The 25,669-nt window shown below is 40.7% G+C and overlaps 1 protein-coding gene across 1 annotated transcript in view; it reads left to right on the forward strand.

The window, feature by feature from the left end:
• MB21D2 (Mab-21 domain containing 2) overlaps positions 1 to 25,233 on the forward strand; it is a 115,832-nt gene extending 90,599 nt beyond the window's left edge. The window contains exon 2 of the mRNA XM_081302457.1: positions 22,346 to 25,233. Within this exon, the coding sequence (XP_081158583.1) occupies positions 22,346 to 23,610 (1,265 nt within the window). The 3' untranslated portion in view covers positions 23,611 to 25,233. The remainder of the gene's footprint in view (positions 1 to 22,345) is intronic.
• The last annotated feature ends 436 nt before the right edge of the window (positions 25,234 to 25,669 follow it).

Genomic DNA, 25,669 nt, shown 5'->3' on the forward strand with positions numbered 1-25,669 from the left:
TGCTGCGCAAAGAGAAAGGGAACAATATGTGTACTTGTGGAGGATTAGAAGGGAAGAGCTTTCTGAGGGGGGAGAGTTGGCAGGCTTCCAACAGGCAAAGACAGGGCAAAAGGAAGAGAGCGAGAAAGGATTGGGAACTGGAGGCCCAGGATGGGACTGGGGAACCAGCTCCTGGAGGATCCACTTTGGGGCAGAAGCCTATGAGGAAGATAAGGATTGAAATGGGGGCAGGATTGAGATGGGGCTTGGCCCCACAGTGTGGGGGCCCCAACTGCAGGGAGGGGACACTATTGGGATGTGTGTAGGTGAGCCCTGTGATTGGAGCCTGTCCTTAACAAGCTCCTTCCGTAGCTGCTTTTGGGTGATGGAGATGGGAGGTAGAGTCCAATTAGGAGATGTTGTTGTCCTTGTCCCTGGGAGATGTGAGGCCCTAGCTAGATGGTAACAGGGACACACAGGGACAGTGAGATGGGCAGGGAGAACACGACACCAGGCATTTTAGGGAAAGAGGAGAAAGCCTTTGTCAGCCGAAAGGATGGCACGGGACCCTGGGAGCCTGTCTAATGATGGCAGACAGGTCCCACCAATGACAGTGTGAAGCTTGGTTTTAGGATGTTTGAGGAGCTAGCACTGAGGGCTGGCAGGGGCTAATGTACACCTGGGTTCTGCAGCTGGTCTGTACTGACAGTGGACAAAGCACAAGGTCACTGTTGGGTGCTGCTAAGGCAAAATGAAAGATTCTAATGCTCAGCTCCAGGCCAGGAGCCAAGCTCAGCGCTGCAGCTCATGGGCCGATTGAAGGACAGTGGAGTGTTTACATATGAAGGACCAAGTCTTTTGCTTTTTATATAGAAAACGATGGCCCAGAAAAGTCCTGCACTGTGTCTAAGGTAAGGCAACTGGTAGAACCCAGGCAAGAACCTAGGACTGCCCAGTCTTTAGGCAATCTATAAAGTAAAGGCCGTTTTTATAGGGCATTTGCTCACTTTCTTCTGAGTCCTAATTAATTTGTTTCCTTCATTGCCCTTCATTTGGTATGTCCATAGTTTGAAATTGTTCCTCTTAGCCAGGTGCAATGGTGCATGTCTGTAATCCCAGTTCTCAGGAGTCTGAGGCAGGAGGATCACAAGTTCAAGGCCAGCATGGGTAACTTAGCAGGACCCTGTGTCAAAAAGATACAAAGGACTGGGGATGTGGGTCAGGGGTAGAGAGCCCTTGAAAGAAGGAGTAGAAAGAAGGAAGGAAGGAGAGAAGGGAGCGAGACAAAGAGGGAGGGAGGGAGGGAGGGAGGGAGGAAGGAAGGAAGGAAGGAAGGAAGGAAGGAAGGAAGGAAGGAAGGAATGAATTGATCTTCTTCACACAAATAGCAAACGGAGACCTGGAAAGGAAGGAAGGAAGGAAGGAAGGAGGGAGGGAGGGAGGGAGGGAGGAATGAATTGATCTTCTTCACACAAATAGCAAACGGAGACCTGGACAGGTAATTAACCTGCCCCTACATCACATGGTGAATTGATGAAAGCTAGGAACTCAGCCTAGGTTTCTTACTCTGTTCCGTTTCTGGTCTGCCATAGGATGGTTAGTTCTGTGGTGGTGCTAGACCAGTGTTTCTCAGGGTGTAGTGCAGACCAGCAGCTTCTGCAGCACCCAGGAACTTTGTTAGAAATGCAAATTCCCAGTTCCAGTCAGACCTGCTGAATCAGGCGCTTACTATAGGCCTAGCCAGGTGTGTTCCAAGTTCCCCTGAAGGACCCAGGTGGCAACAAAGCAGGATCCATTCAGTATCCAGGATTTCACTACATTTCCTCATGTATCAGATTCATCAGACAGCAGAAGAGATGGTATAAAGCTAAAGTGAGCAATAAAAAATCTGTTCATCTGTCGCTTTCCCCTCCTTCCTCCTGCCTACCTACCAGGTACTTTGTTTTAATTTTTCATTAGAAGTGTTTTCTATCCTTACAAAGCCTGCAGAGTTGTCACAAGGTTTTAATCAGCCCACATTACTTGCCACTACAAAGCAGCACTTAGGCAATCTTGGTAAGAAGGAGACAATCTAAACATAGCCCTGCCCTGCAAAGCCACGTTTACCCTGTGGAATGTTGAACTGTGCAACTGTATTACTTATTAAAAACTATTTTTTTTTTTAAAAAAAAAAAAGGAGAGAAGGACTTGGTTGAATAGGAAGAAAAACACTAGAGTATTTCTTTGAAATATTTGAAAAATATTCTGGCTTAATAGGAAAATACTGGAATATTTCTTTTGAAAAAGGTCACATGTTCAACAAATAAGATTAAAAACTGGTGTTATCAGTTAACCTGAACAAGTGTTAACAGAATTCTGCCTTAAAAATAAAATTAAATTTTCTCAGCATTTGTAAAGTTCCAAAAACTGTACTGGGAGCTGTATGTAACCCTTACGAGCCACATGAAAGAGGTGGTATTATCCCCATTTTTTTTTAAATGAGGAAACTAAAGTTTCAAAAAGTCAAGTAACTCACCCAAACGTCACACAACTGATGAACTAGTAGCCAGGGTGCTCACTGAAGCCTGTCTGTATCCTAAATTCAGAACCTCCCCGTCACACCTTCTGCATTAGCTATTGGGACATCCTTCCTTTCTTCTGCTGTTTTCCTCCCAGTACTATGGAATTGTATCAATGGATGTGTGACATTTCACCAGTACAGACAGAACTGTTCATCAGCGAGAAGCACTGTGTTCTCATTTTGGAAGTCTATCAGTAAAATTAGGTATGAATTTTACAAGTTGAACCTTCAGGCCCTTTCCCTTTGCTGATGTAAAAGAAAAATTAGGAAGGCACGCCCTCTAGTGGAAAGAGTGAAAATTGTGTGTGTGTGTGTGTGGGGGGGGGGGTTTGCCCTAAAACAACATCCAAGTATACACACACACACACACACACACACACACTGCCCTCTTTAGACTGGAATTATGGGGCTTTTCATCTGACTGTTACTCTCATAAAAAGACTTGAATCTGTGCACAAGATGTCATTTTTGTCATTGTCTTAAAAATTGTATTTCTCCGTCTCACAATCATACTACACCTGGGTTTGTGTCCTTTAATGACCCTTTCTCAAACAGGCATCATATCATATTTTTAGTCTTTTCCCTGCTTAACTATAAAAATCTAATCTCTCTGGATTTTTGGAAGGGACACAATATGAATAGGACATCTGTATTTAATCATTGTCTCTAAACGCAGCTCGGGGACAGTGGATGGCTTTGGAAATCACATTCCTGCATTTGGACCATTTAGACTGTGTGATCATTGGTTTTAGAGACTAAACTGTAATTGTGCCTGTCACCATGGGCTTACTGCTCGGCTGCTGGTCCACCCCACTTGATACTGACCCATACACATGCCCCCACGGAAAGGGTAGTGTGTTTTGCCAGTTGTCCTCAAGGATTCTTGGCTGATGACAACATCACCATGCTTAATCTTGAACAGAGGACAAAAATCAGCCACTCTGATGGGAGAAGGTAGATAAGGGTGTAATAGAACAACCAGCAGAAACTTAACAAAAACCCATCTTTTCTTTCAAAGCCAAACAAATTCCCGAGGGCTGGAGATGTGAGGGGGGTCTTCTAGGTAAGAGGGAGGGATGCCACACCTTTCCTGACTCTCGGTTAATGGCCTGTGTCTAAGAGTCCCACCTAGTTTGTGTCCTTCCTGATTCAAAAAGTTACTATTCTCAGCTCATCAAGATCTTAGAATTTCTGGGGCAGTAAACCCTCTCTTGATTCCATGCAGTTAAACCTTCCGCTGTGGAATTGAGGGAGGGAGCAGGAATCTCATTATTTAAAGGCATTTCAACATTGATAGTTTAAACACATGCGTCTCCTTGGAGATGATGCTTCAGTCCTGGGACCAGACACAGAGACCTGTATTTTTAATGCGTCCCTTGGGCTGGATCCCCCCGGGAATGGAAAGAGCTGTGGAGTGGGCATCAGGGACTTTGGATTCTGTCCCCCAGCACCCCCAGTAATCCAACTGCTTCATCTTTGTTTGGGAAACAGGCAAGCACCTCATGCTGCATTGCCTTGAGAGTTACAGGATTTGCAGTTGACGCAAACAACACCCTTCAGCACTCAGGGAAAACAAACGATGCAAACAGGACTTCTCCCTGAAGAGCTGGGGTTTGGTTGTGATTGCTGTAGAATATCCACCCACTTCCTCCATTTGCAGGGGGTGGAGGGGACAGCGGGAGAAAGAAGGCATCCCCAACAGAACTTTCCCACTTTGGCATCAGGAGACTGACCTTTGGAGCTTGTCTGGACTTACCTTCTGTATTGAGCAGACGTGGGTTTAAAAGCGCTGCAACTCTGCCCTCTTTCAGATGATACCTGTGCTTTTAGACTATACATTTTAGTGTCCACATAGGGTTTGGGCTGGTTGCTTGGAAAAGCCTGACTTCTTTTGATGTGAATGTTTTCAAGCTCAGACAATAAAGCATGTTTTTTACCCAGATACCAAAAAAGTAATTAGCAGGTAGACAGTGGTGTCTCTGAAGTGAGTTCTGCTCTTCATTAGCCTGTCAAGCGGTTGCTACTTTTTCCCCATGACTGTTTTCCTTGAAAACTTTATTATGTGATCCTCCAGTCTTTCCATAAATTGTAGGTGTGAGTGCAGATGTACTAATCTGAACCTTCCTTAGGGAACATTCCAGTTTTATACCATAGACAGACTTGTAAGGCATTGAGTCGTTACTGTTTTTAAACAACAGGTTTTTAGGATGTGACTGCTTTGTTGTTCAAAAACTAGATTGAGAATATTGGTATTTGAAACAACATTATTTAAATGAAGGTAAAGACAGTCTAGACAAAGGGGAATTATTATTAATATATGACAAATTGATTAGTTAGTATTAAATATTTGATGATTGACTCTTAAAGACAGGTGTTTTCAGGAATGATGTGTGTTTATTTTCTTGGGCAGATGAAAGTTGGCACTTAGTATTGACCTGGTCAGCCCTGGCTTAACTGCAGTCCTAGGCTGAGATCCATAGATACCTCCAGCAGAACAGGCATTACATTTAAGCCCTTTCTCTACCTTTCTGCCCACTTTGCAGCAAGCAAATTGACAACTCTGTAAAAGCAAACAACACCATGACATATCCCTCCTTCCTTTAAAATAATTTTGTATTAGATAAGGCCAGAGACCTAGGTGAATATTGTGTGCACTTACCTTGGCAATCTGAGTGGCCAGGAGCCTCAGCACCCACACATGTTGAATGAGGGTTATGATGCTTTCTACTGGATGGTTGTTAAAAAACCAGGAGAGACCGAGACTAGTGCTGCAAAATATCATACAATATGTGGCAGTGCTTGTTTTGATTATTTATTAATTAAATCCAGGTTTAAAAATTCCTTTCCTTTTTATTAGTCACCTAGATTCCTCAAATCAATTCATGCATTTATTTGTTTGTAGTCAGAGTGAAACCATGTCAAAGAATAATGCCTTTATTTTGTAATAGCTAAGACCATTTCTTCTGCCTTCTCAGAATCCCCTTTATTCTGACACTTGAGCCCATATTCCTCTTTCTTGTATTATTTAAATCTCAGTTTCAGCAAATGTGAGCTGAAGCTCTGTGCCTTACAACAAGGTCTTCCGCATGCCCTGGGAATTATTCGTCCACCATGCTGCCTGCCTGCTGTATCTTTCAGTCTTCATCAACCTAGATGGAGCCCTATGGCTTCTGAATTACCAGGATTTTCTCTGAGGAGTCAAAAGGCAAAGTTACAAATCATGTTAGGGTTTGGATTCTAACATCTCCCAAAGGTTCAGCATATAAGGCTGGTCCCCACAGCAGCACTGTGCTGCTAAGGATTCACAGCTTAGTGGGCTGTTGGGAGGTGTTAGAAAAGTCGGAGGTGGGTCTAGTTGGAAGTAGATCACTGGGAGCCTGCTTTGTCCCCAGGGTGTGCTTTGTCCCCAGCCCCTCCCTGCCTTCCATCGTTCCTTCCTGAGGTAAGAAGTTTTGCTCTACCACATGCTCCCCACTGTGATGTTCTGTCTCACCACATAAAGCCCATACCCCATGGAACCAAGTGACCATACACTGAAACCTCTGAAACTGAGCCTGAATGATTCCTTCTTCCTTTATGTTGTTTATTTCTGGTATCCCCGCCGCCCCCGTGATGGAAAGTTGACTAACATAAATCACTACACGGTATCTAGAGGCAAATAGGTCCAGAATGACCATTTTAATATATCTTATCAAGTCTTAGCTTCTTACTAAGCTTCTGGGGTTTTTTTTTTTTAAAGTTTTGATATATAGGAGAGATTTATTTGAAGAAATATTTAAACATATAAAACTCCATAATGTCTTAATTTCCACTTGCACAATGGTAATTTGATATAATGCATAATAATTAAAAAAAAAACTTTTAAAATCCAGAGTACATTTTGTAATGCACAGTTTGATTACTAAGACATTAGTTAAGCAAACCTCACAGAACAGCTTCTGTCTGCAAGGCCACAAACACTGTACAACACACCTGAACATTCTAGGATTATATGACCTTGGAGTCTAGCTGGAAACTCCTTGAGTGGAGTGTTGGCGCCATCTCCTGGTGGATACTGGGAACTGCTTAGTAAGGAGGAGTCCATTTATTTTTACTTGTGAATCGAAGGGAAAAGGCACATTATTATTTTTTTTAAAAAAATCAGATGTGAGATTTTGATCTTCTATCACACTATAATTATATAGTACTTTTTCTCCTACTCCCTTGCTAAAGTCATTTGGCTGAAAATTGGTACTTTAGAGAATGTCTTAGAGCTAAATTTTTCTTAGTGCCCTGTGTATTGTGGAATAGTTCCTAGTCAGCTCATTAATAGGCTCCTAGCATCTCCTTTCCATCTCTTCTGACTGTGTAATATGGTTTCTTTGCTTGCAGATATAAAGGCTCTGGAATTTCTTATGTCTTGAAATGGCAGTGTCAGGCTAACACTGTCAATCTAAGTCTATCACCTGACAGTTTCACCCTTATAAAGATGGAATTTATTTCAGGCTATACCATCTATCTTTTTCCTTCAAGTTACATCTGTTGAACATCTGTTTAATTAGGTTAGGAGACATACAGGTCATCAGGCAGAAGGACACCAAGGTAGACAGATAATCTATAAATGGTTTGAGTTCCCCATCTGGATTTCTTTCTATACATTTTAGAGGAGTGGAGATAGACTAATCCAAAACAAAACCTGAAAAATAGTCTCTTCAACAAATGGTGCTGGGAAAACTGGAAATCCATATGCAGCAAAGTGAAACAACTCCTATCTCTCCCCATGCACAAAACTCAACTCAAAGTGGATCAAGGACCTAGGAATTAAACCAGAGACCCTGCACCCAATTGAAGAAAAAGTATGCCCTCATCTCCATCATGTCGGATTAGGCCCTGACTTCTTTAATAAGACTCTATAGCACAAGAAATAAAATCAAGAATCAATAAAAGGGATGGATTCAAACTGAAAAGCTTCTTCTCAGCAAAAGAAAAAATTAATTGAAGAGAGAGCCTACATTTTTGGAACAAATTTTTGCCACACTCATGTCAGAGCATTCATCTCCAGGATATATAAAGAACTCAAAAAACACCAAAAAAACCTATCAATCCAGTCAATAAATGGGGTAAGGAGCTGAACAGACACTTTTCAGAAGAAGATATACAATTTATCAACAAATATATGAAAAAGTGTATAACATCTCTAGTAATTAGAGAAATGCAAATTAAAATTACTCTTTAAGATTTCATCTCACTACAATTAGAATGGCAAGAATCAAGAATACAACAATAAGTGTTGGGGAGGATGTGGCGAAAAGGCTCACTCATACATTTCTGATGGGATTGAAAATTGGTGCAACCACTCTGGAAAGCAGTATGGAGATGCCTTAGAAAACTTGGAATAGAACCACCATTTGACCCAGCTATCCCACTGCCAATGTCTTGGCTGGGCACAGAATCACGAGCCACCACAGCTTTGTAGATTCAAACAGCAATTCTTTATTCCCGAACTCACACCGGCCTCCACACACGCTCTGGGGCAATCCCAGTTCTGCTGCTGCCCAATTCACCTACTCCACGATGCTTTCTTCCAAATACTTTTTTAATCTCACGAGAAATCAACGGGAACTCAAGCAGCAGGAACGCCCTATTCCCAGCAGCAATAATCTTCAACCTCGAACTTCCCTAAAACCCATATTGTCTTAAACTGGGAACGCCCTAAACCCAAGGAGCCGGATACTTCCTCAAACCTGCAGGATACACCCTAAATCTGGATCCACCTCGTCCTTGAGCAGGGTCACCTTACATGCAATGTCAACAGTGAAATTCCAAGGCAAGTCCATTTAACATGGGGTACGCTGGCAAGGAAATTTCGATGTGTCATTCCTACTTGGCAATGGCCCTCAGCATCCCACTCCTCGGTCTATACCCAAAGGACGTAAAAACAGCATATTACAGGGACACAGCCACATCATTGTTTATAGCAGCACAATTCACAATAGCTAAACTGTGGAAGCAACCTAGATGCTTTTCAATAGATGAACACATAAAGAAACTGTAGTGTATATACACAATGGAACATAACTCAGCATTGAAAGAGAATAAAATTATGGCATTTGCAGGTAATGGATGGAGTTCAGGAATATCATGCTAAGTGAAATAAGCCAATCCCCCCAAACCAAAGGCCGAATATTCTCTCTGATAAGTGGTTGCTGATCCATAGTCTGGAGGGAGGATGTGGGGAGAATGGAGGAACTTTGATTGGTCCAAGGGGAGGAAGGGAAAGGGAGGGGACATGGGGATAGGAAAGATGGTGGAATGAGATGAATATCATCCACTGAACACTATATCATGTACAGCCAGAGAAATGAAAAGTTGTGCAGCATTTGTGTACAATGAATCAAAATGCATTCTGCTGTCATGTATAATTAATTAGAACAAATAAAAAAATTTTTTTTAAAGTATGATAGAAAAAATTTTTTTAAAGTATGATAGAAAAATGGAGAGATAAGTGATAGTAGAATAGATTGGCAAAAAGAATCCTTGGAGCTTGGTAATGGGCACATGTTGATTCTTTATACTATCTTCTCTATTGTGTATGATTGAAAATTTACCAAGTAAATTAATTTTAAGATCTTTGACTAGCCTATGGTAGTCAAAGTTATTGTAGATTTAAAGTACTTTGGAGAAGCCATCTTTATATAAATTGGGATTGGCTGTTAGCTACTGTGACAAATCTGAGAGTGTGGTGTGGACCTCAGTTATAACAGGGTCCCTTTAAAGTGAAGAGTGACATTTTTTTTTTCAGGCAGCTGGGTCACAAGGAGCATGGGATTTCCTGTTTCAGTTGTTTCTTGGTTTTGTTATTTGCAAAGAAGGTACAGAATTTTTCATGTTACTTTCTTCACGTCTCCAGATGTGCCTGACCTGATTTTTGTACAAAAACCAAATATCACATTGCACACAATACAACAGTCATAGGTCCTGTCTTCAAGGTTAGTGTTGCCTTTGTCAATCAAGTTCGCCTGTCTCCTCAGCCTGGTACTGGAAACGTGGGGGTAGGACCTCACAGTTAATGTTCTGCTTTTGGCTTAAAATAAGCAAGTGAGACGATGCATCTGGATATGTGGGAACATTTTCAGAGTTTGTCTTTGGGGTCTAATGGAATTCCAGGGATGCTTTGTGATTGAAGCATTTCTGGAATGTTCTTTGAGAACATCCAGGAACTAAGTGAAGAACTAAGTGTGCAACTTAGTTCACATGCACACACACACCATGTGTCACAGCATTGGATGTTGTTTTCTTAATGTTATTTTGTAATCATGTCTTCCTGTGATCCTTGATTCATTTTCCTTATATACTTTATTCCCCAGGGATGGCTGGAATAATTTTTATGTACTTTAGCAATAAATACTCCAAAATGAAATTTGTCTCATTTTTTATATATAGAAATAGGCTTCTGTTTACTATTTCCTATAGTGTTCTATGTTGCAGTTTTAATGGCCCAAGGGTAGTAAAGAGAGTAAGTGGTTTATTCTCCTGAAAGAGCCCATTTAGTACTGGAGAGAGTAGTAGGGCGTGGTGAGAAGAGCATACTTCAAGAACACACTCTCTAAATTCAGCCCTTCTTTTTTTCTCCATGTGTAACATTTCTAGTCCTGTGCTCTCTCCTTTAAAATTGACCAATCTGGTCGGAGGATGTGGCAGTAACTGGCTGCAGATTAGAAATGATGCTGTGCAGACCACCGAGGAGGAACCTTCAACATCGGAGCAATTTCCTTACTTCCTACTGCCACCATTGATGGGGCACATGCTTGGATGGTCCTGGGTGGCCATGGAGTGGACATGGTGGTGGTCTCCATTAGTAGCAGGCTCTCATGATGGACAGACACCTTGGGAGGCATCTGCACTCAGACTCTATCACGTGGTTTTCTTCCTGCTGAATATTACGATTCTTGAGGCCAGAAACGTACTGCTTCCCCAGGCAGCGTTGTTAGAAGGTTGTGCCCGATAACATTACACTGAGTTTTTATCTCTGTACCTTCTATGTATTGAAATCTTATAGGTGAAGTCCTTTTGTTCTTTATCAGGACAACTCAATTCCATGGCCATCTTGAAGTTTCTATTCTCCAGGCTAAGCCTTCTTCATGACTCTTCTTCCTCTTTAGGACCTTTATTCATTTCTTTCATTGTTATAATCTCAGCTTGTTCCTTGGTGGGTGATTATTTGATTAGTATGGGAGCTGTTCATGCTGCCTATCAAATATTCCTGCATTCCCCCTTACTGGCATGTGGTAGAATCACATTTTCTTTTCTATGGTTGGGTGGGACTTTATACTCGTCTTCACCAGTGATTTGTGAATAAGAATGATGTATGTCAATTCCAGCTAAGCAACTTTTGGGAGTTGGGGGTTATTGGAGGTTAATTCAGTAGGCAGGTGCCAACCCCATTTTATTTTATTTTGAGACAGGCTTTCTAAATTGCTCAGGCTGATCTTGAACTTATGATCCTCCTTCCTCAGCCTCCCAAGTAGCTGGCATTACAAGTGTGTGCCCTACCATGCCTGGGGTAGCCACAACATTTTTAACTGCTGAAAATTGATCCTCCAGAGCTTTCTGTTTCTCTAGTAGAGAGGCTATGAAGTTTTGGGCTTACCCTTGATGATCCTATAGTGTGAATGAGAAGTAAAAATTTGTTATTCTGAATCATTGAGATATCAGGTTTGTTCCTCTCAGTACAACCTCATCTATCCTGATTGATATAATTATCTTCTGGCTTTCTCTTAAGTAGTAAGCATCATGCAGTAGAGACTGCATGTATTTCTCCTCACCTTTTTATCTTCATGAGTTCACAGGAAGCATTTGAATGCATGCATGAATAAAGGCAGCCTTAGTTTTGGATTCCATTTCCACCCTTTTTGCACTTTCCTGGACTTGGCTTTCTTCATTATTTTTTCTGAAATATAATCCCCTCCCTCCTTAATGAACCCAGATTTCCAGTTTCAGAGTAGTTAAGTTGTTCGCATATATAATCTCAAATAAGAAAGGAACAGAAAACCAGACTTGGCTAGGTCACAGGCAGAGGTGAATGAGGTTCAGTTGACTTAATTCCAAATATCTCCATCCCATACTTCAAGCTTCGTTGTGCAGATCAAGAAAAAGTTAATGTGGTCATCTTTGTGTAGCCACTTGAGACCACATTGACATTGCTCATTGTTTTTCTTTTGTTTTTGCTGTCCATTGTCGAGAATGAGCCTTCTAAAGTGAATCCCTCCTAAATTGTCGACCTGTGTCTCTCACCTGCTGTGGTAGCTGTGTAAAGCCGCTTGCTCTGGGGAGCTAATAAGTCTCTCCTTTGACTCTTGCCACTAAGCCGAATGGCAGAAACTGGGTTTTTAAACTATCCGAAGAACTGAAAAGAAAGGGCAGAATTTATTAGATGGGAAAATAGCATGTGTGCGTGCAGAAGCCCAGAACTCCTCACTTATTATATTGACTGCTGATCATGTACAGACCACACACTGGGAAGTTTGACATGCATCTTCGCATGACCACCCAACAAACTTACAGTTGTCATTTCCCAATTTAGGGTCAGAGATAGATCTAGAGTAGTTAATCATATTGGTCATGGATGAATCGGACTTGAATCCCGGTCTAACTCATTCATGTTCATTCTGTATACAGTAGCTTAGTAGACTTTGACAAAGCCTGGCAACTTTTAGAACTTCAGCCTTAATTTCTGAGAAGGGAAATAGTGAAAAAGTAGAGAGCCTTTTTGTGTTTTTTTTTTTTGTTCTTTTTTTAAATTAAATTATTTATTCTTATTTATTATACATGATGGCAGAATGCAATTCATTTCATATTACACATCTAGAGCACAATTTTTCAAGCCACTGATTGTACATGAAGTATTTTCACACCTTTCATGACTTCATACATGTACTTAGGTTAATGATGTCTAACTCATTCCATCATCATTCCTACCCCCTTGCCCCCTCCCTTCTCCTCCCTCCCCTTTGCCCTATCTAAAGTTCCTCCATTCCTCCCATGCTTCCCCTCCATTGCCATTATGAGTCAGCATCCTCATATCAAAGAAAACATTTGGCCTTTGGTTTTTTGGGATTGGCTTGCTTCACTTAGCATTATATTCTCTACCTTCGTCCATTTACCTGCAAATGCTAGGATTTTATTCTCTTTTAATGCTGAGTAATGTTCCATTGTGTATATATACCAAAGTTTCCCTATCCATTCATCTACTGAAGGGCATAAGGGTTGGTTACACAATTTAGTTATTGTGAATTGTGCTGCTATAAATATTGATGTGGCTGTGTCCCTGTAGTATGCTGATATATATTGAGGAGAGGGATAGCTGGGTCAAATGGTGGTTCCATTCCAAGTTTTCCAAGGAATCTCTCTCTCTACTGCTTTCCAGATTGGCTGCACCAATTTGCATTCCCACCAACAATGTATGAGTGTGTCTTTTCCCCCACATCCTCACCAACATTTATTGTTGTTTGAATTCTTGATAGCTGCCATTCTGACTGGAGTGAGATGAAATCTTAGGGTAGTTTTGATTTGCACTTCTCTAATTGCTAGAGATGTTGGACATTTTTTCATGTTTGTTGATTGATTGTATACCCTATTTTGAGAAGTTTCTGTTCAGTTCCTTGACCCATTTATTGATTGGGTTATTTATTTTTTTGGTGTTAAGGTTTTTGAGTGCTTGACATATATCCTAGAGATTAGTGCTCTATCTGATGTGCTTATGGTAAAAATTTGCTTCCATTCTGTAGGCTCTCTATTCACCTCACTGATTGTTTCTTTTGCTGAGAAGAAACTTTTTTGTTTGAATCTATCCCATCTATTGATTCTTGGTTTTAATTCTTGTGCTATAGGAGTCTTATTAAGAAAGTTGGGGCCTATTCTGATATGGTGGAGATTTGGGCCTACTTTTTCTTCTATTAGGTGCAAGGTCTCCTGGTTTAATTCCTAGGTCCTTGATCCACTTTGAGTTGAGTTTTGTGCAGTGGTGAGAGAGAGAGGTTTAATTTCATTTTGTTACATGTGGATTTCCAGTTTTCTCAGCACCATTTTTGGAAGAGGCTATCTTTTCTCCAATGTACGTTTTTGATTGTACATTTGTCTCATATAAGATAACTGTAATTATGTGGGTTAGACTCTGTGTCCTCTATACTGCACCATTGGTCTACCAGTCTATTTTGGTGCCAATACCATGCTGTTTTTGTCAGTGTTTCTCTGTAGTATAGTTTAAGGTCTGGAATAGTGATGCCACCTGCTTCACTCTTCTTACTAAGGATTGCTTTGGCTCTTCTCAGTCTCTTATTTTTCCAGATGAATTTCATGATTGCTTTTTCTATTTCTATGAGGAATGTCATTGGAATTTTGATTGGGATTGCATTGAATCTGTATAATGCTTTTAATAGTATGGTCATTTTGACAATATTAATTCTGCCTATCCAAGAACAAGGCAGGTCTTTCCATCTTCTAACATCTTCTTTAATTTCTTTTTTTAGTGTGTTGTATTTTTTATTGTAGAGGTCTTTTACCTCTTTCGTTACATTTATTTCCAAGTATTTTATTTTTTTGAGGCTATCCTAGTTTGTCTTTCAGAGGATTTGTTACTGATGTACAGAAATGCCTTTATTTATGGATGTTGATTTTATATCCAGCTACTTTGCTGAATTCATTTATTAGTTCTAGGAGATTTCTGGTAGAATGTTTTGGGTCTTCTAGGTATAGAATCATATCATCTGCAAATTGTGATAATTTGAGCTCTTCTTTTCCTATCCATATCCTTTTAATTTCTTTCATTTGTCTGATTGCTCTGGCTAGAGTTTCAAGAACTATGTTGAATAGAAATGGTGACAGAGGGCATCCCTGTCTTGTTCTAGTTTTTAGAATTTAAAATTTCTCAATTTTATTTATTTTTTCAAAGAACCAACTTTTTGTTTTGTCAATTTTTTCAATAGTTTCTATTTCATTGAACACCTGGAGACTAAATAATATGCTATTGAATGAACAATGGGTTGCAAAAGATATCAAGGAGGAGATTAAAAAATTCTTAGAGGTAAATGAGAACACCGATACAAGATATTGAAATCTCTGGCACACTATGAAGGCAGTTCCAAGAAGAAAGTTCATTGCATGGAGTTCATTCCTTCAAAGAAGAAAAAGCCAACAAATAAATGACCTAACATTACATCTCAAAGCCCTAGAAAGAGAACAACAAATCAACCCCCAAAGCAGTAGGAGATAGGAAATAATTAAAATCAGAGCTGAAATAAATGAAATTGAAACAAAAGAAACAATTGAAAAAATTGATAAAACAAAAACTTGGTTCTTTTTTTTTGTTTTCTCACCTCTTTTTACTTAATTAGTAAGCAAATTTATACACATATGCTGACAGTATTTCATATTATATTGTGTAGCAAACTTCACAATCACAGGATATAGTCTATGAGGTATTCAAATTGATTAACTAAAAATAACCAATAAAGATAAATAACAATTAAAACATGAAACTATATAATAAAACAAACAAAAATAAGTCAAAGCAAATGGTGCCTTCAGCAAGCAGTTGCTTTCTCATCTCCAAGTTGGTTCCTGCCTTACAGTGTTGACCACAGGGAGCGTGTAGACTGTTACCCATGACAGTGTCTTTCCTTTGCTGGGCCTCACTGCCAGTTACTGTGCCAAAGGCTTTCTGTTATTATCTGATTGAGGAGGGCACTAATCTGCAGCACAGCCTGCTGCTCTCAAGGGTGTGGAACCTGCTAACTAGGAGCTCAGGTCAGGGCCCTCCCAAGGGGCACAGTTGCATTCCATGGAGCAGCTGATTGGGGAAACATGGAAAGGGCCAGGATCCTACCTCACCTCCAGGTCCCAGGCCATGTTGTGCCCCATGGTGGCATCTACCCAGAGGAGGTGTGCCTGTGCCAGCAGCAGTCCCATATGGCCCTGGGAGACTGCTGCATTCATTTTCCTCCTTCTAACAGGTTTTATTTGCCTTCCATGTGCAAGAGGTTTTAGACAGATTATCTTATTTAATTAAATCTTCAAATTAACTCTGTGAAATTAGTTTGCTATTCCAGTCTTAGGGGTGGCAGAAAAATGGAAGAACATACGGAAAAAATGAACTAAGTATCTATTCTCCGCTTAGATTCTTCCTACCAGCCCTATAAAAGTGGTGTTATTTATTTGTTTAGATTTAGAATTAGAAGCTCAAGAGAGGTCACATAACTCATGAAGCTTATTATTTAAATGAGTGACAAACCCAGGACCCAAGCGAAGCCTCTTAACTCCAAGTCCAATGCTCTTGCACACATTTCAGTGTCAAAATGAAGAAAGACCAAGGAAGGCTTGCTTGAGGTGGCATCTTTCAGTCTGACCTATTCCATATGTATTCTGCTCCATGGGGCGTGATTACTGCCATGCATGAACTCATCGGTTTCCAAAAGGGTTAAATAAAACTGCATGTAGTTCTGTCAGAAATTAAACAAAATAAAACCACTTCTTTGACTTATAAAATATTTACTGTGATTATGAATAATGATGAAAGATGGTGGAATGAAACATCATTGCCCTAGGTACATGTAGGATTGCAGGAATGTTGTGACCCTACTTAGTGTACAACCGGAGAATTGATATGTTCTGCTCTATTTGTGTACAATGAATTGAAATGCATTCTGCTGTCAGGTATAATAACTAAGTAGAACAAAATTTTAAAAAGTGTGTGGGGGGGTGACTAATAATGATCACCCAGGAGATGATGAAAATCTAGCAAGCTCCCTTGGTCTCTTCTGTTTCCAGTGTCTTACAGTTCCTTTGGGGATTTAAGGACATTTTTCAAGGCAGATTAGGTCTGTTCTTCCTTATGCGGAAAGCGGATGGTCAGACACAATCTGTGGTTGTCAGACATCACCCTAAAGTTCTGACCACTGAAAGCACAAAGCTGGCACTTTGCCCTAGACCTCTGCCTCTGCCCTTCCAGGTCATTCTGCAATTACGTCAAACTGAGTCATTGTCCTAGAGAGAACAGTATGTCTGTGACATGCTGACCTTTGCAAAAATATAGGAATAAAACAGTGCCGTTCATCTATCACCAAGGTTGTGTGACCTTGAATGAGTCACTTCTTCTTTCTGAATCTTAGGTTTTTCAGCTCTAAATGAAGAGACTTTAGATAAATGATTTCTATCATGGATGAGGAAAATGCTAAAACCTTCCCCAAATGGGAGTCATTTAAAATCCCAAGGTCAGTGACTTTCTTAGAACAAAGGTGACCATGCCTACCTCTGAACATGTTCCACAGAATGCCAGGTAAGCTTGACAAAAGTTTATTCTCCTCTGAAGCATAAGTCAAAATATTTTGTAGGAAGGTTCTTTATAATTTATTATACTAACCAAGGTTTCTGCTGCCCCTGAGGTGCATCAGAATCACAGAGGACTTTGTCAGCTTTATCCTACCCTATTCCCTCCTGTCTCGAAGAATCACTGCTGTGGTGAGTGAGTGTTGGTTACTAGTGTGCACCCCGCCACACTCAACGCTAAGAAGATCACCCTTTCTCTCAAAACACTGAATACTGTTAAGCTCTGCCTAGAGGTCTTTTTATATACATAGTCAAAGAAAGGTATATAGGGAGATAAATTATAACTAAGTACAAAAGACAAAAGTTTTGCCTCTTTTATAGGTCTTTCTTCCTTCCACATAAGTGTGTGTGTGTGTGTGTGTGTGTGTGTGTGTGTGTATGTGTGTGTGCGCGCACACACACACACACACGTTTAAAGAAAACCTACACAAATTACTAATTTCATTTATCTATACTGGGCCATGAAGATGTCTCATGCGTTAATGTAAACAACCTGGTGATGTGTTTGAGTGACAGGGGTTAGTATTTTGAGTTCAGTGGAAAGTGATAAAGTTTTACTGCTAGGACATAATGAAGTTCAATAGTTCACAGTTCAGTTGTTTTTTTTTTTTTTTTAATAATCAACAAAGAGCTAAGGAAATGACACAAAGCTCATTCCTTAAAGTCAAGGCTGCAGTAGCTATATGGAAGAGTAATATTAAGGTCTTGTTAAATAGAAACTATGAAATAAATCAAAACCAAGGAGTGGGAAATGATAGGGAGGCAGCTTTTTTTAAGAGCAAATATATGGCAGTCCTTCCCTGCAGAGATGTACCCAGGGAGTAAGCTGCTTCCCCGTCCCTCCTCCTCTTTGCTGCTAAGGAGCTCAGTGGTGTATGTGGGCCTCCCCTTCGTTCCCATTCCTGGCTTTGGATAATGTAACTAATGATTAAATGGCCAGTCACTTGATCTTTTGCTGCCATAATTATTGCCAGAAAACCTTGAATCGGTTCAGAATGGCACCTATTGGAGCTGATCCCTCCACCAAAGTGTACAGTGTGCTCTGTCTTTTCCTCTCCCAGCTCTGGGCTGATGCAGTTGCCTGGCAACCCATCTGCCATGATAGCTGATGTCAGCTCATTTCCACTTAAAGTTAGCCCAGGAAAGTCTTCAAGGAGGACATCTGGGCTTGTGAGATGCTGGAGAAGGTTCCAGTTTATTTTATCAAATCGTTTGTAAAACTGTAGGCTCAGGGAGGCTGAGAAGAAATGTGGATGTCACAAGGAATTAGCTTCTGGAATCGTGTGACCTTGGGGACTTTATTTCTGATATCTGAGAACTGGGTAAATGAGCCTCTGCAATATTCTCTCTGCTGCTAAAGTTCTTTCTGCACTTTAAAGGGAATACGAAATATCCAAAATCACCCTGCCTCTTGAAGAGTAGAATTTAGCCCAGTACTTTATATTGGTTCTTTGGAAAGTAGTGTTAACATTTTAACTAAATGCCTGAGCAGCTGTTGGGAGGAAAAGAGAATAATTTTATCATTGGCAGGAATGTTCTAGGATATACAGGAACTGAAAAATAAACTTATTTAATCCAGCAGAGGGCAGAAGGGAGTTTAAACTGTTTCTCACCTAAGACTTCCTGAACAAAATTTTGACAGTCCAAGAAAAAATTCAGTGTCACATCTGTAGACAATTACCTTCAGGTTGTTAATGTATAAGTCACTCTGATTATATAGACAGATCCCAGGTGCTGTGCTCAGGATCAACTTCTTCTTGTCTAGGATGAAAGGACAGAAAGAATATTGAGTTATTTACACCTATCAGGAGACAATAATGTGGTACCCACAAAACAATAGCACTGTAATTGTTAAAGAATTTATTTACTAACCACAACACAGTGTTTCACAATTTTTTTCATGTGTATTTTTGACTTTCCAAATGCTAGAAGGAAAGAATATATGAAATAATTAAGTATAAATTATTTCATTATCAAATATATCTCTTTGAAAGTAACTGTACCTATATATGAGTCCATAAAATAATAAATAATAATAATAATAATAAATCCCACAGCCTATTCTGGGATCTGAGAAATGAACCTTATCCTACTATAGCTAGCCTTAAAACCTGAGGTGGTGGTATTTCTCACATTGCAAAGATGAGGTGAATATTAAAACATGGTGACCATTGAGAAATTGATATTGGTCTTGATGTTTAAGATAACTATCCAATCCTGATTGCTAAGTTTGGTTTTTAAAGCCTCTTTTAAAGGAAAATAAATTTTCCATGCTTCATTTGTAATGAAGGCTGTTTTAGCTTGGGTAGTTGTGATGTCTTGTGTTGGTTCCTCAGGAAGCAACCACAGGTGGAGTTAGCCTCTACACCTCTGAAAGGGAAGGGAGGAAGAAAGGATAGAAGTTGAGTTTCCCTGCAAATGCAGGCTAGGCCTCTGTTGAGCTCTTGGGGCTTGAATGGCCCTTCACAGTATCCCAAGCTGGGACGTTCCCACACTGACCAGCACTGTAGATGTGCTTCACCAGCCTCACCCAGCTGCAGGGAATGGCCGTGGTGAAAGCAGCTCTTTGCAGGCAGGACGGTACTTAAGGGATTGCACTTCCAGCCTCTGGGACAAATCCTTTCTCGAAAAGGGGTCAAGATGGTCTGTTATAACACTAGTAGTGTGAACAAACAGCATTAGCCATAAAGTATACTGGATTTTCTTTCTGATGCATTGCTACTCTATAATGTTGAATAACTTATTGATGGCTTTAAAAAGAAAGTAACAACTTGCCGTATTCCTATCTGAATGGAAGAACATGATACTAAATGTGGTTAATGTGGTCTGGAAAACAGGATTTTAAGGAATGAAGAAGAACACATTTCTATAAATAAGTGTTAAATTTTGAAATATGGTTGTCTTTGTCCATTCAAGCTGTTCAAACACAGGACCATAGGGTGGCTTATAAAAAACAGGACTTTGGGGCTGGGGTTGTGGCTCAGAGACAGAATGCTTGCCTAGCATGTATGAGACACTGGGTTTGATCCTTAGAACCACATAAAAATAAAGAAATAAAAATAAAGGCATGCTGTCTGTCTGCAACTATAAAAAAATTTTAAAAATAAAAATAAATAAATAACCACAAGACTTTGTTTCTCACAATTTGGGGGGCTGGGAAGTCCAAGATCAGGGCACCCAATTTGGTTATCTGGTGAGGAGTTACTTTTGAAAGAGAGAGAGAGAGAGAGAGAGAGAGAGAGAGAGAGGATTTTTAAATATTTGTTTTTTAGTTTTCGGTGGACACAACATCTTTATTTTATTTTTATGTTGTGCTGAGGATCAAACCCAGCGCCACGCGCATGCCGGGCGAGCATGCTACAGCTTGAGTCACATCCTCAGCCCACTTCTTGATCTATATCTTCTCACTGTGTTCATACATGATAGGAGGGGTAGGGAAGCCCCCTGTTGTCTCTTTTATAAGAACACTGAGCTCACTCACAAGGGCCCCACCCTCATGACATAATCCCTTAACAAAGGCCCAACATCCTGATAACCATCACATTGGAAGTTAAGATTTCAACTTGCAAATTTGGTGGTGGGGGGGACACAAACATTCAGTCTATAAAACTAATGGTAACAAAACACATCTAGGTGGTTATCTTAGTCTGTTGTCTGTTGCTTTTAGCACCATATCACAGGCTAAGTTATAAAGAAAAGAGGTTTGTTTCAGTTCATAGTTGTGTAGGTTCAAGGTTGAGGGTTGCCCCTGGCTGGCAGAGTGCCCATGCAGTGCAGGGCAATGTATGGTGACAAGGAGCTACCACAAATGTGCATCTCCTTGGGTTACTTTCTCTTATAAAGCCAGCAGTATCCAATCATGGGGCTTTGCCCTGAGCCTCCATCACCTCCTGAGGCCCCACCTCTGAATGCTGTAGTCAGATTAAGTTTCCAGCCTCTTCATACCTCAGAGTGGAGATGAAAATCCAGCATGTGTTTTGGAGCCACAAACGGTATTCAAACCATAGCACTGGCTTATTTATTTGCTTTGAGATTTGTCCTGTGAACAACCAACTGTCAATTTGCAGTAATTGGAGTGAATAATGGAATATTAGTTCATAGGTCTTAGATCTTTGGGGAGAAGCTTTTACATGAATCATAATGCTGCCAGTTTGTTAGACAATGAAATACCAGCAGTTACATGGTAAAAAGGAGTCAGGGAAGGTAAGTTGGTATGTTTTTTGTGGAATAGTCATTTAAGTCTAGCCCTTGTTTAAGTACTTGTGTGAATTCAGTCTGTTGATTCTGTGCATTTGTTCCCATATCCCATTGGCTAACCCAAGTTGTGTGTTTACCCATGCAGACCCTGTGCCTGCTTATACCCATTGGAGACACCATTCACACCCTCAGAGGTCTCAGTCTCATTGAAGAATCACATTTGTTAATATCATCATCAATCCCATCAGAGATTTACGTAATTTGGAAAATGTCAAACTCCTGGTGAACAATGAGTTTTCTAAAATTTAATTTTCTCTTGAAAGCTTCAATTTTGTCATTGGCAATAAATATTGGCAGTTGTTTTATTAGAGCCAGGCTTATTTTGTTCATTTTGCAAGAAAATGGATGCCAAATACTCAATTCGGAATAGTCCTCATGAATCATTCATTCTTCAGAGTAACAGTGGTGTTCCCTGAGCAGAGCGGCCAGGTTAGCCCACAACTCAGTTGTACCAGTGCTTCTGTGATCCAGGTGGAGCAGAGGAGCTTTGTGGATACGTCCACACCTTGACACTAGACTATTAGAAAGGGATTCTTTCTGGTGGCTCAAAGATTGGGATTTAATAAAACCAGTCATGTTTCTTCACCATTAAGGGTTTTATTAAGTGAAGTTATATATTTTTAAGTGTGAACCTACTGCCTGCTGGTACATTTGATACTGCTGCCTTGAATGGGACTGAGGTGCCAGCAGCTTTGCTCTCCATGGCTTTTGTACCTTCAGTACAAGGGTCCACACACTTGCTTTAGCGAAAGACAAAGAGGGCCTTGCCTCCTATGATGGCAGCAGAGATGCAGAACAGGGAAGCAAGTGAGAAACATGGCAGAGGGTACATAGGTAAAATTTGGTAGGAGAAGGGCAAAGAAGGGTTGAAGCTTACTGAAGTGTTCAGCCTGGTTGAGTGGATAGAGTATATGACTGAGGCAGTATATGCCTGCAGGAAGAGGAGCCCTAGTCTGTGATTAAAAATGATATCACTTTTCACTCTGAAAAAAAAAGATGTGTCATAATAATTCTACTTGGAAAAGGGTAGATTCTGGGACTGGGCAGAAGAACAAAGTGTTGTAAGTGGGTCTGAGCAGCAGCCTGAGATCCGGTTTTGTGTTGGTGATGAATTTTGGTTCTTAGAAGGTCAAAGACTCCCTCATCTGAGTTTCCTATAATAGCATTTTTTTTTCTTTTTGTTTCTAGGAATGGTGCAAAAGCTGGACCAAAAACTTCCAGTGGCTAACGAATACCTGTTGCTCTCTGGAGGAGTCCGAGAAGGCGTGGTGGATCTGGACTTAGATGAGCTAAATGTCTATGCCCGAGGTACTGACTATGATATGGACTTTACCCTTCTGGTGCCAGCCCTTAAACTACATGACCGCAATCAGCCCGTGACTCTCGATATGCGTCACTCAGCCTTGTGCCACTCCTGGCTCAGCCTTCGTCTCTTTGATGAGGGGACAATCAGTAAATGGAAAGACTGCTGCACCATCGTAGACCACATCAATGGTGCCACCAACTATTTCTTCTCCCCTACCAAAGTGGCCGACTGGTTCTATGACTCCATCAGCATTGTCCTATCAGAGATCCAGAAGAAGCCCCAGCGAGGGATGCCAAAGGTAGAAAAAGTAGAAAAGAATGGGACCATCATCTCCATCATTCTGGGTGTGGGGAGCAGTCGCATGTTGTACGATATTGTCCCTGTGGTATCTTTCAAAGGTTGGCCTGCAGTGGCCCAGAGCTGGCTCATGGAAAATCACTTTTGGGATGGGAAGATAACAGAGGAGGAGGTCATCAGTGGGTTTTACTTGGTGCCTGCTTGCTCCTACAAGGGTAAGAAGGACAACGAGTGGCGGCTGTCCTTTGCCAGGAGCGAGGTGCAGTTGAAGAAGTGCATCTCTAGCAGTCTCATGCAGGCCTACCAGGCCTGCAAAGCCATCATCATCAAACTCCTGTCCCGGCCCAAGGCCATTAGCCCCTATCACCTGCGGAGCATGATGCTCTGGGCCTGCGACAGACTTCCTGCCAACTATCTGGCTCAAGAAGACTATGCCGCCCACTTTTTGCTGGGCCTCATTGATGACCTGCAACACTGTCTGGTCAACAAGATGTGCCCCAATTATTTCATCCCTCAGTGCAACATGCTGGAGCACCTGTCGGAGGAGACGGTCATGCTCCACGCCCGCAAGCTCTCCTCCGTGCGCTCAGATCCTGCAGAGCACTTGCGCACGGCCATCGAGCACGTCAAGGCAGCCAACCGACTGACGCTGGACCTCCAGCGGCGCGGCAGCACCACCAGCATCCCCTCCCCGCAGTCGGACGGAGGGGACCCCAACCAGCCTGATGACCGTTTGGCAAAAAAACTGCAGCAGCTCGTGACTGAGAACCCGGGGAAGTCCATCTCTGTGTTTATTAACCCCGATGATGTCACAAGGCCCCACTTCAGAATTGATGATAAATTTTTCTGAGTGTTTTGCTGACTTTTTTTTTTGGGGGGGGTGTCTCCTGGTTCTAAAACTCCCATAACCTTCAGTGTGGTTTGTGATTCTGTCTTTCCGTTTTTTACATATCCAGCTTAGATTGGATTTGTTAAGAACAAATTTTAAGTTTCCTGGTTCTGCAGGATGGTGCAGGCTCTGAAACAGTATATTACTATTTCATACTCTGCCTCTGATTTTGTCGTGTATGTTTTCCTGTTATTGTCCTGTAGTTTTGTTTGTTGGTTTTGTTGCTGTTTGTTTTTTAAGGAGAACTTGAGCCATAGATGAATATGCCCATGAATCCTCTTGTTTTGTTTTGTTTTTCTTTTCTTTTTTTTTATACTTTGAGCAGAATTTATTAATAGGGCTTGGGAAACAAATCTCTGACATTTAAGAATTCTAATGTATTTTTGTTTTCTTTCTGTCTTTATTTTTCTAATGAGTTTTCATCACTGTGGATATTTGAGAATCATAAGAACCTGGGAACTACCTGGCACGTTGACTGGATTTCTTTCTTTTGATTAGTGACCAGAGTGGTTTGCCCCTTTTCCACCAGACTATGTAAACTTTGAAAGTAATAATGCTACAAATTGTATTTGGGGCAACTTCACTGAATGTAATTGTCCTGGATCCAGCAAACATTGGATGGTTTGGAAGAGTATGTTTGATAGCTTTCCAAACAAATTTAAGGTTTCCAAATGTTATTTTTAGCATGTATAATTATTTGAAGCCTTATTTAAGTCCTGTTAAAGAACATACCATTATAATTGTTATTTGCACTAATGAATCTTTGCCATTGTCAGAGTTGCGATGTGTGTTTCAGTAGGAATTAACATCCACTCTTGAAATGCTATCAGTTGTTCATTTAGCCCATTTCTCTCAGTTGATAGAATGATTCTTTGTATTTGTTTAGTTCTCCTTTAATTGTGGGGTCCTGTTTTGCCCTCTTTGATATTCCTGGTTCCTAACTTACTGAGAGAAGTTTTTAAAGCTTTATACCTGTTCAATGACTCTATCTAAAGTTGGGGAAGATACATACTTGATAAAAGTAGGTGTCTTTGTATTTATTTCTTTTGGGGTTCTAGAGGTGAGTTTTTGGTTATTATTATTTTTTTAAATGAAGACTCTTTATGTCTCCTGAGCTTTTTGAGGAAAACTGGCAGGAAAATTTTATTATCCTCAAAGAGAAGATACCACGTCTGTTCAATAGCAGGTGTTACTGTAGAGCTGGAACCAGGAAAATCTGTGTGGCAGCATTGGAACAGAGGTGTCCTGTCTTCATGAGTGAAATTCCTTGCCAGTTGTAGGTGCTTCAAGACATTGGCTCCCTGCTTTGGTCTGGATTCATGGCAAACTGCTGTTCGAGGGTCAAGAGACCTGCTGCTCTCCCAAAGGATACCCATGATGTCTACTCATGGAAAAGTCAAGCAACATCTTGGTTTTCGTCTTGAATGTCCAGACTCATTAGTTGGATTTTTGCCATTTGGAATCAGGCGTATGTGGTCTTGGGTTTTTGCATGGGAATTAATGTAATGCTTATAAATGAAAATGAAATCATTCAATGAACTTAAGTTAATTGCAGAAATAATAATAAAAAAAGAAGCATACTGACCTTGGAATTTTGTTGTTATTATCATTTTGTAATCTTGAGGTGATTTTCTTATTAGTTACACTAAGAGTAATTTTCAGTAAGTATAACTTGAATATAAATATTAAGTAACTATAGACTTTCAGACTAGAAGTCCAGGTAATGGATATCCAGTATTCATTCTTCCCTTTTGTCCAGTTTCCCTTCTGGTATCTACTTATCCTCCACATAATGTATGGCCTTCTTGGTAAATGACTTGATCTCCAGCTCCAGGTGTGAATGGAAAAGCCACCCAAAACCAACCATCATTCCCCTAACCACAAACATTAGTGAAGAACATATGATGTAAGCGGCTCCAATCAGGGACATTCACAGCATTCTAGGTTGGAATGCTGGGGTGGAAACATATCCTTTCTCTGGATATGGAAGAAGAAGCATTTGACTTCTATTGTACTTGTA

The sequence above is a fragment of the Spermophilus citellus genome (assembly GCF_964194105.1).
Source record: "Spermophilus citellus genome assembly, chromosome: 7".
Lineage (NCBI taxonomy): Eukaryota > Metazoa > Chordata > Mammalia > Rodentia > Sciuridae > Spermophilus > Spermophilus citellus.